General features: G+C 33.7%; 1 protein-coding gene across 1 annotated transcript in view; it reads right to left on the bottom strand.

Annotated features, from left to right (window-relative positions):
* The window catches only part of CPNE8 (copine 8), a 170,492-nt gene that overhangs the window by 137,239 nt on the left and 15,463 nt on the right, over positions 1-17,790 (bottom strand). Inside the window, exons 2-3 of the mRNA XM_039882322.1 lie at positions 9,247-9,287; positions 6,295-6,341 (exon numbers count right to left, since the gene is read on the bottom strand). Of these exons, the coding sequence (XP_039738256.1) occupies positions 6,295-6,341; positions 9,247-9,287 (88 nt within the window). The remainder of the gene's footprint in view (positions 1-6,294; positions 6,342-9,246; positions 9,288-17,790) is intronic.

Here is a 17,790-nt window from a genome sequence, read left to right as displayed (position 1 = left end):
AACCTCAAAAGGTAGATAAAATACAAAAACTTATTGTTTGGTATTATTGCATATTGCAAAGGCAGCCAAGAATTGATGGGTCCAATTATAGAGAGAAGGGAAGTTAATTAGTGTTACTCAACTTTAGCTTGGAATGACCAGTGACAAAGAAAAAAGTCCAGATTAAAATGGAGAGAGAAGCAAAGCCAGGAAGTCTCGGCATACTGATAAAGCTAACAGACTTCACCTTCGCCTTATAAACTATGGGCAACTTATATTAGGCCCCACTTTAATTATCTATGGCTAGGAATATTTGTAAAACTACCTTAAGTCCTTTTCTCAGAAGAAATATTTCAAGGCCTATCTGCAGTTCTCTTTCCAAAACTGTTATGGATGACATTAGGAATCCAAATAAGTGTATACAGTATTTTCCTTAGAAAAATACAACATATTTTTGCAAAAACAGCAATGCCTTAACAGGAACTACACATTCCACAGAACATGTTGGTTTTTCGAAGTTCTTTCAACCACATGCTACACAGCTGTTCTTGTAAGAGAATGTGGAACATCTTCTGCTACAATCCTCTTAATCAGTCCCAGTAGAGAAGTCATGACACCTGTAGTGAGAATCCTTCAAATGTCTGCTAGAAGACAATCTCTATACAGCAAATGCTCAGCAGTATATTGTAATTAAAGAATTTTTTTAAAAGGATAGAAAAGAAAACCAAACCAAGCAAAAATACTCAGTTGCTCTGCAACATGAATCCAATAGTGAAGGCAGTGTCAGGAGCCACGCCAGGCTCCATGGTTTAGCAACAGTGACGTCTATAGACCGTGGGGTTTCCTCTTTCTTATACCAATAATTTTAGATGTTTCGCTCTAATATTTCTATAGAACAAAGAGGAGGAATGAAATGAGTATCTCCTAAACTTTAAGAGGTAAATAGCATGTTTTCAACAGATGCTATTATTCAAATTCCACAATATGTCAATAAAGTTACAATAAAGAACAGCAAAACAAGCTCTGGGCACTCAGAACTAATTAGCATATCACATAAATGTTCTCACATGAAAAATGTGACCTTTGTACCAAGTGATCTAAAGGGATTCTTCTAACTCATAAATTCTGAAACCATGGTAAGTGTGTGTGTATTTGAGGGTATCTTCAAATTTATCTTTTCAACAAATATTAATTGAGTACCTCCTAAGAATAAAACCCTGTCCTAAAGGCTGTAGTGCAGGAGCTTGACCTTTAAGGAGCACTGAGTTAAAAAGTGAAGCTAAAACATATAAAAAAATAACTTCACAAAAAAAGTGCTGATGTTTGTTGAGTGGTTTAAAGTAGAAGGTGACAAGGACCATAAGAAAGATATAGAAGTTACAGAATTTCAAAGGTGCAAGGAGGAAATTCTAGTCGTGAAATTTAGAAAAGACAAGTACATAGAGTAACATTTAAGCTGAGTTTTGAAGAATTTTCTCATCCTTTCTGAATATGTGTGTGTTTATGTTATATGTATTATTCAGAATAGCAATGAATAAATGTTAAAGTAGATCAATGTCAATGGAATGGCGCAGAAGCAGAGACAATGTTAAACTATAATCAGCATTTGGCAGATTTGCCTCCAAATTACAATCACTGTGGGTTACAAAGAGCTTCAGCTTGCTTTCTTTCATCACGTACTAACTTAGGGAATCTGGAACCAATCCTATAATTTAAAATGTTTAAAAATAATTCACAAAAATAGATTACCAATAGATAACTAAAATTTAACTCAAAGAAATTAATTGCAACATTTTCAGAATCTCTCAAAGTCAAGTGTACATCCTTAGGAATGTCACTTTGCTATTTCCACTTGCCACTAAGAGGTTTTTATATTTTCATAATTCATGGCACTTAAGTATCATTTCTAGATCCAAAATTATTATGCACTAAAATATAATTTTAGTTTTAAGATTCTTTACTTTGAGAGCTTTTGATAATTCACTATCCTTAGGACGTATTGAAGATATCCAGGTAATTCTAATAGTGTCAGATATAATTTTAAAATTGCAGATTTCAACTACAAAATAAATTTAAACAATTTTTGTATCACTTTATTTTGTATCACTTTATTTTAAACTCTTTTTTAAATTTTTTTATTCCTCCTTACTATGTGAAAGTAATTCATTTCAGAACACAAAATCACATGCTCGCTACTATGTTCTTTTCCAGGATACATCTAAATTCAATACAAACACAACCACTACATTATAGACACAGTGCTGATACCTAAATCAGTAACTTGATTGTAGAGACACACTGGAGTTCCTAGTAAAACTCTCCAATGATGCTGCATGCTCCTTGAGATAGAAATACTGTACTGTCTATTTTGAAATTTTAATGCAGCTAATTAATAGGTACCAATAAATACAGGCCAAATTGATAAACAGATAGATATATTTGAAATTATTAATAAAGCATCTATAATATTATTTTATTTGTCTGATTCCAAATATATTGAGAGTAATTATTGAAGGGGTTTAGAACAGGCCTCCCCAAGATGAGTCACTTTGGCTGAAGAAAAATTGAGACCCTGTAGGCTCACAAGAGACTTTTACCACTCGTTTAAAGAATTTAAATTAGGGGCCTTTCCCATAATAAGAGTTGTCACCAAAAATAATATTTTGTACACTGACTATAGAGTAAGACAAACTTTTAATTACTGAACATGTGCTCTTATTATCGTGTAATGATCTTCCTCCTCTCTGAAGCTCAAAGGCGTCTTACCTCATCCTATACCTCATTTTCTCTTTCTGTCCCTGAACTTCTCAGGTAGGTATGTTGGGTCTCTAACTCTCATGTAGGTGGGGTTCCCATATGTACACTTATAATTAAATTTGGCCATGTTCTCTTGTTAATCTGTCTCATGTCTATTTGCTTATTAGACCAACCAAAAGAACCTGGAAGGGTAAATTTCTTCCCCTCCCCCATAGTATCATACTGGTTTTTGCTATCATTTTGTAAAATAATGTTCAATATTTAAAAGATATTTCGATGAACTGATAAAATGAGTAGAAAACTCTTTTGGAATGCTATACCACCATAAAATTGCAGACTTGCAAGGAAATTAGAGCTAATCAAGTACAACTTCTTACCTGATCAATCGGTCTAACACCTGTCTGAATACAGGTCAATCTCTAGAGTCCCAGGATACCATTCTAGAAAACCCATTCTACAGTGGGATACTGTAAATGTTACAAAGGTCTTCTCACAATAGACTAAATAATGCCTCTGTCTCTCCATCCTTTGGGTCAAATTTTTTGTTTCCCTTTTTCTGTTTCAACACCAAGTAAGTATATATCCATTTCCAAATGAAAATACTTTAAGAATTTGAGGACAATTATTATGATTATTCAGAGTCTTTGCATCTTTCAATTTAAACATTCCTTTATTCATATGGCATAGATTCTATCTCTTTCTTCAGGATGGTGGCTCTCCTTAAATACAGAATTGGCATTTCAATGGTCTCAAATGAAGAACTGAAAAATAACACTGCAAATTTGCTCCCAATAGAGCAAAATACAATAGTATTCGATTGAATCACATGAAATTTCCAACACTCAACCATTTTTGACCTATAAAAATGACAATTTCATATAGCTCAACACAATAGCATTATCCTCCCTGATGTAAGCGCTGCACATCCATCAATGCATCCTCAGATTGCATTAGCTTTTTAGCAGCTGTGTAACACCACAGCTTCATATTAGGTTTGAGGCTAAGTTAATCTCATAGGTCATTTTCCCATCAACTGCTGGGCTTGTGAAATGAATTTTATAGAATTTTATAATGCAGGAATTTACTTACCTGCCACTTACTGTTTGTTATACTTATAAAAGTTTTCTTGATCTCTTAGAATCCCAATGTATTCTTAATCATTTAGTGCTCACTGTGTGCCAGACACTGTTATCTGTGGTTCACATTTAATCCTGACAACAACCATATGAGATAGAATCATTATCATCATTCCCCACATTACAGAGGGGGAAACAGAGACACTGAGGGGTTAAATGCACCCTCTTAACCACCACATCACACTGGCTCTCAAAATAAGGAAACTGTCATTCTCATATAGTGTATTTCACTTTTCCACCCCTTTCTTTTATCTAGCAAGTTCAATTAGCTGCTAAATACCATGGATTTTAGCTACAAAATGCTTGTCTCTTGCATCTGGCATTTCCTTTCTATTCCTGAAGATCATCCTCTAGTTCTTTACACTTTTAATTCTTTTGAAATTCTGTCCATTGAAATTGCCTCTTAACTGGTATCTCCCCATTTGTCCACCTGCTTCTACCTACTCTATACAATTCTGGGACCTATTTCTCATCACTTTCTCAATTTCTACTTTGTTTTTATACCCCCTTTGAGTATTATTCCCTCTTACGAATACTTCCTTTTCCTTCAAAGAGAAAAAAATAAACATGAAAAATACTGTTTTCTGTTACTATTTTAAAATTATGCCATTTCCCCCAAAAAGCCTCCTTCTATTTATCTTTCATTCAGAGTCAAGCTTTAGAAAATAAAGATAAATTTATAGAATTTCTTTTCATTAATAAAATAGAATGTAAAGGTTGAGATCAGATAAGGATTCTGCAAAGCAAGGTGGCCGAATAACGGGTTCTGGAGCCAGATGGCCTGGGTTGAAATCTCCACTCTGTTTTTTACAACTGGGTAACTTTGGTCAAATCACTTAAGATTTTTGTGCTTCAGTTTTCTCATGTGTAAAATAATGATTTTAATAACATCTACCTCTTAAGGTTGTTGTGAAAACTAAATTGGTCAATATATCTAAAGGGCTCAGAACATTAGTCATTATTATTACAAAAGACCTTTAAATTAAGTAAGAAATGTATATCATTGCTTAGGTAATAGGAAAGCCTCATCGTTAGGGATCTGCATTGGTCCAGATACCTGTTCCTGTACCTTATGGATCTTATCTCAGTTCCTTTATTGATTCCTTAAGTAATGTTATTTTCTGAACATTCCTAGTAAATCCTCAGCCCTATCTAGCCTAACCTATGGTTAGTTAGTTATTCCAAAGGATTGTGCCAGGCCTTTGAAAGAGAACTGTAGAGTGAAGAACAAAAGAAAAACATCTATTTGGAAAATGATCAAAGGAATAATTAGAAAAACAAGAGAGAGAGGCATAGACTCATCAGAAGACCAAAAGTAACATGGGTCTCAATAAAACAATGGCTCATCTGAGATTTTCTTTTTTTATGAAAAAGAATTTATAACACTGGATAACATTAAAGGAGGAAGGTATGGGAAAGAAAATCAGGGATGGCTGCAAAAATTGCAGTTTGGTATTTTGGCTGGTGATATTATATTTGGAGCGAAGAAGAAGCAGGCATGGTGAGTTTACATTTAGTTATGTACAATCTGACATAAATATCAAATAACCATATGGAAATGTGCAGAAGCAATTAGATAAGAGAAAATGGTGCTCAGTATCCCACCTACTATTATCGATAGGGACAATTTTTGAATTGGTTTATTCTCTCAGTTTTGGGAATAAATTACAATAATTTTTTCTTACCCTGTATCTCACAATTGAGACACTGTGGTAAAATGGCTGGCTGCAAAGCAATCTGTAGCAACAAATAGCACGAATCTCACTAGGGAAATCACACCAGAACCTGTAACCTCATTAAAACAATTCACCAACTTCCTGTGGTAACCAGCAACCACAAGCAGATGGAGATACCTCTTATTTTAATATGCTTGCCTCCCTTCCTGCACACATCCTTCCATTTGAACATAAACATACTCTAAAATATAAATTAATTAAAATAATAATTCTGCCTCCTTGCTTTTGTTTCACTAAGCAAAATATAGTTGTATTAGGAAACTGAGTTTCTTCTTTATTTTCAAATAATAAGTTACTAACTGGCAAAAAACAGATGATAGTTGATATCATTACCACACTTAAAACGCTTAATGTGATATTTTATGAAAATCATCAGTTGATCTCTAAAAGGGAGACTAAGTCCACAGACTTCAATTACATAAGGATTGCAACACATTAAATTACTTCTAACTGGGGAAAGTACAAGTTCAAGGGTAAAATATTCCACAGGAAGGTCATAAGTCAGCCAAACATTCAGAATTATTAAAAATAAAATGTAAAGATTACTTTCATAAAATAAAGAAGAAATTCAATCTTTGGGTTTTAAAAGACTTAACTAAAAACAGGAATGTATCATCTTCATCAAACTGTAACTTACACCATATCTACCAGCACAGCGATTTTTTTTTAAAAGTTTTAATTCTTACCTCTCTCCATTCTTTATTTCCAACTCCTTGTACATATAAGACACAAACTACAAAAGATGAAAATATGTATATATAAATGTCATTTATAGACATCAGATCCAAAAGTGTATAATTTATTTTTCAACTATCCAAAAAAACATCAAAATTAATTCCTAATCCCTAGCCTTACTCTTGCAAGAAAATTGCTAGTAAATTATAAAATGAATGAAATATTTTATTAAAAAAAAACAAAAAACAAACTATATCAGATCTTTAGAACTTATTATATAGAGAACTTGTCACATAAAAAATATAATAATTTACTAATGTCTTCTATATTATGCTACATATGTGGGAAAATTTTAAATCTATAGTTTAACAGTTTGAAATATTTCATTATGTTACTAGACATAAGTCAGAGCTTTCCCTAAATACATATTGTGCTCAAAGTCATCATAGAAAGAACAACTTAGAGTATATCACACTTTATATTTAATTTTTGCAACTCCCACCCTCAATACAAGCATATCTCATTTTATTGTACTTTGTAGATATTTCATTTTTTACAAATAGAAGTTTTATAGCAATACTGTTAAGTCTATAACACCATTTTTCCAACAGCAGTTGCTCACTTCATATCTCTGTGTCATATTTTGGTAATTCTCTCAGTATTTCAAACATTTTATTATTATATTTGTTATAGTGATTTGTGATCAGTGATCTTGGATGACACAATTATAATTGCTTTGGGGATGAAAATATAAGACGGCAAACTTAATTGATAAATGTGTGTGTTCTGACAGCTCCACTGACTGGCCATTCCTCCATCTCATTCCCTCTCCTCAGGCCTCCCTATTCCCTGAGAGACAACAATATTGAAATTAGGTCAATTAATAACCCTACAATGGCCTCTACGTGTTCAAATGAAAGGCAATGTTGTACATCTCTCACTTTAAATCAAAAGCTAGAAATGATTGGGCTTAGTGAGGAAAGCATGTTGAAAGCCAAGATAGGCCAAAAGTTAAGCTTCTTGTGCCAGTTAGACAAGTTGTAAATGCGAAAGAAAAGTTCTTAAAGGAAATTTAAAGTTCTACCCCAGTGAACACACAATGATAAGAAAGCGAAACAGCCTTATTGCTGACATGGTCTGTATAGAAGATCAAACCAGCCACAACATTCCTTTAAGTCAAAGCCTCATCCAGAGCAAGGCCTTAACTCTCTTCAATTTTATAAAGGCTGAGAGAGATGAGGAAGGTGCAGAAGAAAAGTGTGAATCTAGCAGAAGTTCATTCATGAGGTTTAAGGAAAGAAGCCATCTCCATAACATAAAAATAAGAGGTAAAGCAGAAAGTGCTAATGTAGAAGCTGGAGCAAGTTACTCAGAAGATCTAGCTAAGGTAATTAATGAAGGTGACTACACTAAACAACAGATTTTCAAGGTAGACAAAGGAGCCACATATTGGAAGACAATGCCTTCAAGACTTTCACAGCTAAAGAGAAGTCAACGTGTAGCTCCAAAGCTTCAAAGGACAAGCTGAGTCTCTTATTAGGGGCTAATACAGCTGATGGCTTTAAGTTGAAGCCAATACTCATTTACTATTTCCAAAATCTTAGGGTCCTTAAGAATTACGCTGAATCTACTTTGCCCGTGCTCTATAAATGGAGCAACAAAGCCTAGATGGCAGCACACCTGTTTACCATATGATTTACTAAATATTTTAAGCCCACAATTAAGACCTACTGCTCAGTAAAAAGACTCCTTTCATCATATTACTGCTCATTGACAATGCACCTGGTCCCCCAAGAGCTCTAGTGGAGATGTATGAAATTAATATAGTTTTCATGTCTTCTAACACATCCATTTTGCAGCCCATGGATCAGGGCACAATTTCAACTCTTGAGCCACATTATTTAAGAAATAAGTTTTGTAAGGCTATAACTGCCATAGAGAGCGATTCCTCTGCTACATATGGGCAAAGTAAATTGAAAGCCTTCTGGAAAGAATTCACCATTCTAGATGCCATTAAGAACATCTGTGATTTATAGAACAGGGTCAAAATATCAATATTAACAAGAGTTTGCAAAAAGTAGATTCCAAATCTCATGTATGACTTTGAAGGGTTCAAGACTTCAGTGTAGGAAGTAACTGCAGATGTGGTAAGAAATCCTGTCAACCACAAAGGGAAGTTGCAAAAGAAAGATTAAGCATTTGCGGTAAAGATTAAGGGATAAAAAAAGTTTCACCCATTTGTCACATATGCCCTAGGAATTTTTAACACCCACAAATTATAATGCTATTTCCCAATGACCACCTCAAGAATTCTAACATCTGACAAAACTTTTCCTACATTTTTTCACATATTTGTAGAGATGGAGAGCTGGTTAACGTCAATTTTGAAATATTACAAGATTTATAAACAGTAGCTGACACATATATTAATTTTGCTGTTTTCTAATTCAAAACTTTTTGTCTTTTTTATTTTACAAGATATCTCTAATTTTCAAAATCTCTAATTAGAAATCAAAAAATTAAGCTCATAAAACATATATTTCACTTGGTCATATATGCCTTTATATACCGTTTTTATTTGCAAAAAGTTTTAAAAAAAGAAAAAAAAAAAGGGAAAATATTACTCAGTGACTAAATCATTTAAAATTATGGCCTGTAAGGATTGTCTTTCAAATATAATTTCTACCATATGGTCATACCACAAGGCTGTACTTTCAAAGCTGAATTGTCCTACACTGGAGTCATCTGCAGTTTCATCTTATTCTCAAAATGCTAAGCAATTCCCTCTTTAGCCAGAATACTGCCTAGAGAGATGAGGACACAGGGCTTGCGATCATTCCTCTTCTTGCTTTCTAGACTTTAAAACAAGTATTTAAACAAGAACTATGAGTTCATACAATTTTTGCAAAATCAAGTGAGTAAAATAAGTAGACTGTTTCAAAAGCAACTTAACAGATACTTACTTGGATCAGATTTAGAAAATGTGTCTCTGTCAAGAAGATTTCTGTTGAATAAAAAAAATTTTTACATGAATATAAGGTCAAAATATTTATATAAATATATAATAAATACAAATGTGTATATATTCCATATAATGATTATACACATATATACAAGACTGAATAAAAACTTGCTAAAGATCTGCTAGTACTTATTCAAAGAACATCACTGGAATTTGGGAAGCTAAGGGGGTTATTTGTTCAGTCTTGCACTGCAGTTAGCCCATAACAAGACTCTCCACATTCTAAGATCAATATCTCTGAGAGAATTAACTTAGGTTTCCTTTTATCCCTTCATTAATAAATACAGAGATGCTCAAAAATGTTTCCTGAATTGAATTGTGAGTTGCTACTAATGCAAAATTGTTTGAGATTCAGAGCACATAATCACATTAGTCCATACAATTAAAAGGCAACAGCAAAAGCACCATCTATTGCCATTCAGGTGACATCAACTCTAATGAGTTTTATGTTGCTATTTTGGTTTGGGAATTTAAATTGAATGTACAGATCTTGCTTGAAGATTCTTCTCAGTTGAGGAAAGGATTCTTCTCAGTTGAGGAAAGGTAGACAAGGCCATGATTAGCATCTACCTATTCTTTTTTTACACATATTTCAACATTTACAACAGAATAAAAAAAAACCAGAAAGTGTAAGTCTGGATTCATCTGGTGTTGGGGTTACCTTCAATGAGCAATGCAGTCCTATACTCTATGCTCATAATGATAACACTGAGTAATAAAAAAAAAAAGTTAAGTTCACTGTGCTTTGATTAACAAGGCAGCCAATTACTAAAAAAAAATTCTATCTAAATTTTTTTCTAAAATGTGATCATTTGAAATTATATCCTCATCTGAAAAACTTGGCTGTCAAGAATGAGGACTTGAAGTTTCCAAAAATTAAATGTGTGCTTCATATTCATTCTCCATTAATTGGTAATAATTTGTATTAGTTAAATTATATTTCTGTATTTAATAATACTTATAAGAATCTCATCTTTAAGCTGTCTTATTCCTCCACCAGGACTACGACTCGTGTGCATTTATCTAGACTGCTCTTGGTATTTGAAAGGCCTTCATTTTGCATATATATCTGATATCCTTCTTTATTGCAGGTTCTCAAAAGTTATGGCTTCTGTGGAATCACTGTACACTGATAAAATCTGTTTTAGAATAGCCAACAGAACAAGTAGCACAGACCAAAATAAAAATGAGATTATGTCTTGAAGGATTCCTAGAAAGAAGAGAAAATATCAGACATATTTATATTTGGAATTAAGTCAGATTCAAAGACCACCAGTCAGAAATCAAATAAAATGATCCTTCTGTACCCTATGCAGACACTGTGACTCCAGCAACGGTTGGTAAAGAGTAAATTAAAACATTTCCATTTGAGCAATTACCGTGATGTATTTTTACAAAAAGTAGTTTTCCACATAAGGGGGAAATTCTCCAGGTCTTCCTGTGTCTCCAGCTTGTGTTCATTAAGTGTCCTAAAAAAATTGTAATTCAACTCTTTCTTCTGGGTTCATAAAAATCAAGGAGACATGACAGTGGAAGATAATGCAGTGTGTTTGGAACTCAAAAACTAAGTTATACACATATTTAGAAGAAAATCATGTAAGTTTCAGTGCCTTGTTTATCTTTTAACCCATTTCCCATTTAGAAAAAAAAGTGCAGCTCACTGCCAGCATTACTTTAATTTTACATAAACACACTATTTGAGGCTGAAACAAATCTGACTGGTTTTCAATGTGAAAATAAAATATAAAAACTGTTCTTAGAGTTATTTCTAAACAGTTCTTGTCTCTAATCCTAATGTAAACATAAATCAAATTCATCAAATGAATCTTCGGCTAACAATTGTTCAAGAACGATGTTAACATTATGCTCAGGAATGCTACGCTTTCTAGGATTTAACATTTTCAGCCATCAAGAATTACTATATTTTGTAAATGGAAATATCATTAATAAAACCAGAATGATATACTAGAGCAATGCAAAAATAATAATAAAAGCAAGATATTTCACGGCAAACTTTGGGGGTAAGGTTAGGACTATAATCCACAAGTCATCTCAGGGTAAATGCAGCAGCTGCAAGCACCACCAGCAAGTATTCTTGGGGCAAAAAGGAAATGGGTTAAAAAAAAGCTACGATTTTTAACCACAAACTTAAAATGCTGGATTTCTATCAATAATAAAGATAATTATTCTTCATCATAGATTTTACTGCTCACATTGATTCGTCCAGTCATTTTGATCCATAATACATAATGGTAAAGGTCAAAACCAAACAAAGAGATGGAAAATCTTAGATCCTTCTCATATGATGAGAAGTAAAACTCCATAAACTCTTCATAACAATCCCTGAAACTTATAATTTAACTTTCCCTGTACTGTCTGATGATAAATTTCATCTATACTTTGGTCATATGACTGTAATAGAATAGACCACCTCTGACTAGATTTAATTTCCAAAGACTATTTACTCAAACATATATGATTTTAAAAATTTGGAAAAGGCAAATATTCTTAAATTATATATGTATATATATATACACACACACACACACACACACACACACACACACACACACATACTGTAAAATAGCAGGGATTATCAAAACACATCATCCAGTTTGGATTTATGACAAGAATGCAAGATTTTTCACTTTCTAAATCCTACTAGAAACAAAGTACATTCACATTAAGTAAAATGAGAAAGGTATTATTGCAAAGGCCATTTTACAAAAAAAAAAAATAAACAAAAAACTAAACTGAAGCTCAGAGACACTGAGTAAATGAATAAGAGCAAACAACCCAGTACAGAATAATCCAATGCAGCCAAATCCGAATCTGATTTCCCTGTTCTTTACAAAATCCCTTGCAGTCTAAAGAAGTCCAGAAAAATCAACTTATTTTCCTGTGAGAGTTGGAAATGTAGAAGGCCTCAGTTATATCTATCGGTTGAGCCACTAGAGTATCAAATAAAATAAACTGTAGTTCATGGACAAACATAAAGAGAGATGCTGCCTACAGAATGAAAAGAAAGGAGGCCAAACATAACTGCACTTAACAGAAAAATATTTTTTGTTTTCCATATGAGGTAATTTGAAAAATAGCATGAGTATGTCCTCACACAGACATACACACATCTCACATCTGCCTTGTTTTCTTTTTTAATTTTTCAATTACAGTTGACATAAAATATTAGTTTCGGGTATATGACATAGTGATTACATACTTATATGGGAAGGCTACTTCTTCCTTCTATGAAGGTGTCATTTGCTTGAGCTAGAATGCCTATAAATTTATGTCTATAATTTTAGAACATGATGTCAAACTTCATTAGGTGAAAAGTCCTGAACGTGTCATTCTATTCTGTAAATCTATGCAGCCAAAACAAGGAACTAAACAAATTACTGAGAAGAAATTATGGAAAAATACAGTGTGTGAATTAGAAAATTTACCTGAAAAACTAACAGAATCAAAATTATAATCTGTGAATCACCTGAGCTGTTCTAGTAAACCACTCATCCTCAAACTCCAACTGAAGTGTCTGGACTATAGACTTAAAGGAATACAACTGAAATAGCGTAACTAAACCTAAGGTCCAATCAAAGTCTAACGTGCATGAAGAAATACTGAGTTAATGGAAGAGATGTATTTCATATGAAGTCGGAAATAGGAGTAGATGTGCAAGAATTTATTAACACCTTTCTAGGACCATGCAGGCAAAAGGATCCCCTGACTATCCGCTTCTACTATTCAATCCTCATAGATATGAGTCCCTTATGACAAAGACTGATACAACAAGCTGTCCTCCCTTGATGACAATAATCAGCTAGTTCATCCGATAACCCTACCTGCTCGGATTTTATGCCCAATAAGTCACCTCCCAACTTTAAGATACTTTCTCATAAAGTCATTAGCACAAAACTGCGTTGAGTGGCCAATGTGAATGTTACAGTTTTCTTGACCATAATAGTTTTTATTCTCAAATAGCATTCCAAGACCTATACTAAACAGCCAGTTAGTATAGCCTCTTAAAATGATATCTCAGGTTTGTCTTTCTCTACCTGGAAAAGAGAAATTCTCTTTAAACTTCAGTGCAATTCTGCAAGTATTTTTCAAGCAAACACTCTATATTCAAGATCTAACTACCAAAGATACAATAAATATTAAAGACATATTCCCTTATTTCAAGAAGGCTGAATTTTACTAGGAAGACATACTTATAGAAATAACTAAATAGCAATATTGGATGGTAGATAAATTAAGCTTATTGTAGAGAGAATGAACAATAACCTAAAACGTCAAATTGATTCAGCTGCAACTAAAAAAATAAATAGGTACAAATTAGCTCTGATCTCAACTATTTTTTTACTATAATAGAAAAAAAAAACAATTTATAGGTATGTCTATAAAATTAAAATAATCTAAATGAATCTATATCTTGAATCAAGTACCTTATTTTAAAAAGCTCAAGTATCTTTTTATATTTACATCTAATAAGGCTTTATTAGTGAAAAATTAAAACTTCCAATTCTTATGTAAAATGAGCATAATAACATGATCTATTAAGGTAAAAGTGATTTTTGAATTAAACTAAAATTTCAGGACTGCTGCTAACTCTCTCCTACTCAGTAAATGAAATCATCTAATAAATACTGTTCTTTGGTAGTGTAGTAAATACTGAATTTTTAAAAATGCTTTAAAGGGAAAGCAAATATTATACTACCACAATTTTTTTAAAAAAATCTATTTTAGAAAATCTATTATGAATTTTTAAGTAAATAGTTTCAGAGTAAAGACAATTTTACTACTTGTGACCTTTTACAATGCTAATTTAACAAAATGTACAATATAACTTGTTTTAGTGAATAAGTCCTCAAACTGAAGGTATGAAGTGAATTTCAGAAAGCACTGTTACTTGTGATTAACAAGCTTTTAGACATTTAAAGGGGCTCTACTGCTGTACCCGAGTGGAATAGTTCTATTTAATTTTTAATAAGAACAAAATCATAGCTTGTAAATAAAGCTAAACGACAACAAAAAAATGGTTATATTTCATTTTCCACAGGAACAAAACTACGGCCTATAGAGTGCTTTTTACACCATTGACCAGTGCTTTTTACAAACATTATTCAGCATAAATTTTCCACATGTTGACAGAGGACATCTCTGCATCATATGATCTTCCCTGAAAACTATTCCATATCTATAAGCAAAATGATTCTGGGTTTAATTAAAATTTAGGAAATTATTAGGAACCTTTTATTTACCTATTATTCAGTGTAGGCTCAAGACCGCTGACCACCTGCAAGGAGTTTGCTAAATACCACTGCGCAGCTGCAAAACCTAACAGGCTTGCACTTAAGCAAGGGTTCAACAGCAACTACTGAATGAGTGAAGTTTCAGTATCTAACCAAAAGCATCAGCTTTTTACACTTTATATATGGTGAGGTGTTTCATTATGGAAAGAAGAGTAAAAGAGGAAGTTGGCATTTGGGGCCTTTGCCCTAATAAGCACTCCATTAACTGAAAATACCTGAGAGTGACTGCCTTCCTGGGACTGGAAACAAGCCCCATGTCACCCAGGGCCCTTATTTTGGGCATCATATTGTCTGATAGATTGGAATTAGGAAGTTCTTGATATATATTTCAACATATACACACAATGTCTTTGCAGATGTGATTAAACTACAGCACCGGAGATTTTTTTTAAAATAAAAACAAGGAAATCAAAACTTTTTTTAACCAACTGAACAGAAATTGTTCAAGTCTTTGGAAGTGCTTTGACTGTCAAACTTAATCTCCTCTGACTCATTTATTCATTGTTTATTTTATTCATTAAACAAACATTATCTCTGGAAATTTAGCTATATAAATTTAAGAAAATTATTTTTCCTGAAACTGTAATTTCTATGGCAAGGGAAAACAGATTGTGCATAGGCAAAAAGTAAAGCATAAGAAATTTTAAAAAAAGGAAGTATTTTGAAATTGATGCTTACTGAAGAGTCAAAATCAGCAGGAATCTAAGATACCAAGTAATTCTGAAGAATAGGATCATTAGAAAAAAGATTCAAATGTAATGTTCAAATATTCTTGAACATTACTTAAAAGGAAAGCCAGGCTTTTTCAAAATCTGACATATCTCAGAGTTCTGGTGTTCCTGGGCTAAAATAAATAGAAGAACTGATTGGTTTGAAATATTGTAAGGGTTACTCGCAGTGATGCAAGCTATCAGAAAAAAAGATACAGAACCCAATCCCTGATTTCGGCTCTAAAAGAGAAATACAACATTATGTTAACAAAATGGACAGGATACAAAGAGACTGAGAACAGAGTATGGGTCTTCTTAAAAACCTAAAACTCATATACAAAACTAATCTCACCATCCTATCTCATTGAAATGGCAACCGCCATGGAAGGTAGAATAATAGCCCCCCACACACAAAGCAGGCCCTAATCCCCAGAACCTATAAATATGACCTTATTTGGGGGAGAGGGGAATGTCTTTGCAGATGTGATTAAACTACAGCACCTGAGATGAGAGATGAGATTATCCTGGATTATCTGAGTGGGCCCTAAATGCAATCACATATAAGAAGACGGCAAAGAGAGATCTGACACAGAAGAGAGGAGGACGCGAACAGAGCAGAAAGAGATTTCTAGACTCCACTCTTGAAGACTGAGGTCATGTGCCCACAAGGTATGCCGGCACCAGAAGCGGGAAGAGGCAAGGAATGGGTGGATTCTCCACTAGACTGTCCAAAGGGAGAGCAGCCCTACCAACACCTTAGTTTCTGCTAAGCAAAAAATGATTTCAGACTGCTGGCCTCCAGCACTGTGAGAGAATAAACTTCTGCTGTGTTACGCCAACAAAATTTGTCGTCATTTGTTATAACAACCACAGGATACTAAGACATGTCCGATTCACCTCTCTTCCAAGTGAGAACCTGGTGTCGTCCTCTCTTTTCCTTCTCCCTCTCCTCTAATACTTCCCCACTTTGGCTTCTGCTTCCAGGTCTAACTATTTTCTAGACTTCAGAGATCTTAACTGGTCTTCCTGCCTCCAATCTCTCACTTCATTCACCAAGATGTCTCCAAGAGAAAATTCTCTACAGTTTTACCTGACCAAATGGCTCCATTGCATAAAACCTATTTATTACCAACAGAAGCTCCGAACTCCTTCCTTGACATAATATTAAACACCTGCTACATTCTGATCCTGGCTTTATCTCCAGGTATACCTCCATCCACATTTCATATCATAGACTCTGCTCCGAACATTTCATATATTTTGCGGTCCCTTAAACTAACATTGCCTGCGTTTTCCATACTTATGTTTTACCTATAGCATTCCCTTTCCTTGAAATTTATTCACCAACCTGATTCCTCCTGGGAAATATAAACTTCTTTCAGCCTCTCCCACTGCTGTGCCCTAGGCAGGAAGAACTGATTACTTCCTCCTCTGTGCCCCATCATACCCAACAGGAACCTATATCACAAATTCTGCACCTGCTATTTATTTACCGAGCCAGGTGCCAGGCTTTGTGCTGATCACTTTAGACAAATCATATCCTTTAGCTCTTGCCATAATACTAACAAGTAGCAATTATTATCAGAATCCATTTTCCAGATAAGATAATAAACTTCAGAGAGGTTAAATAGAGTGTCCAAAGTCACAAGAACAGTAAATGCTTAATTTTTGTAAATTTTTGATTGATTTTATTTTTTGATTGTTGTATTGGTTATATTGACTGTCCATATTATTGAGGACAATCAAATGAATTGCAAATAATGTCATCATTCACATCACTTTGGGAGCTCTTAGGAATAAGATAAAATAAAAATGAGACAGTACTAGAAAGAAAAAAATTAAATTATCATTACTTGCAGATTTAATTTTGTACCTAGGAAGAAAACAAGAGAATCAACTAATAAAATCTTTCGAAATTAATAAGATAATTCAGTATAGTAATTAGAGGCATGTTGAATATATAAGGGTCAATGATATTTCTGGGTATCAACTGTTAATGACTGTCTGATATAATTAATACATTTCGTAGTTATCTGTTGTCTTCAACTACCAAAATATGTGAAGGGCTGTACAGCTCTCTTTCACTATAATCTCGCTCCCAAATCCTATGTTACCATGAAAGCAAGTCTCAAACCAAATTCTGCCAAAAAAACTTTCGTTAGCAAGTGAGACTCAAAACAATCAGATGTTTAATCAAGTTCAAGCTCTCTGTGCTTTCAGGCACTTGGAACAGCACCTTAAGGCAGATGCAACAATATTCTGCTGACCTAAAAGATGGAAATTTATGATGAAAATATGGAGATGTTTTATGGAGCCCAGAGTCAGGAACATGGCTAACCCTATTGGAAGAACTGAACAAGAACAGAACTACAAACCTTGATAAATCTACAGAGACCAGCACCAGTGAGCAATGAACAGGGCTGCAGAGGCAGCAGGCAACAAGACCACATGCCCAGCCCTGCA

This window comes from Pteropus medius, unplaced genomic scaffold, assembly GCF_902729225.1.
Source record: "Pteropus medius unplaced genomic scaffold, Ma_sr-lr_union100, whole genome shotgun sequence".
NCBI classification, from domain to species: Eukaryota; Metazoa; Chordata; class Mammalia; order Chiroptera; family Pteropodidae; genus Pteropus; species Pteropus medius.
Note: the sequence above shows the minus strand (reverse complement) of the source record. Positions and strands in the feature narration are given on the sequence as shown.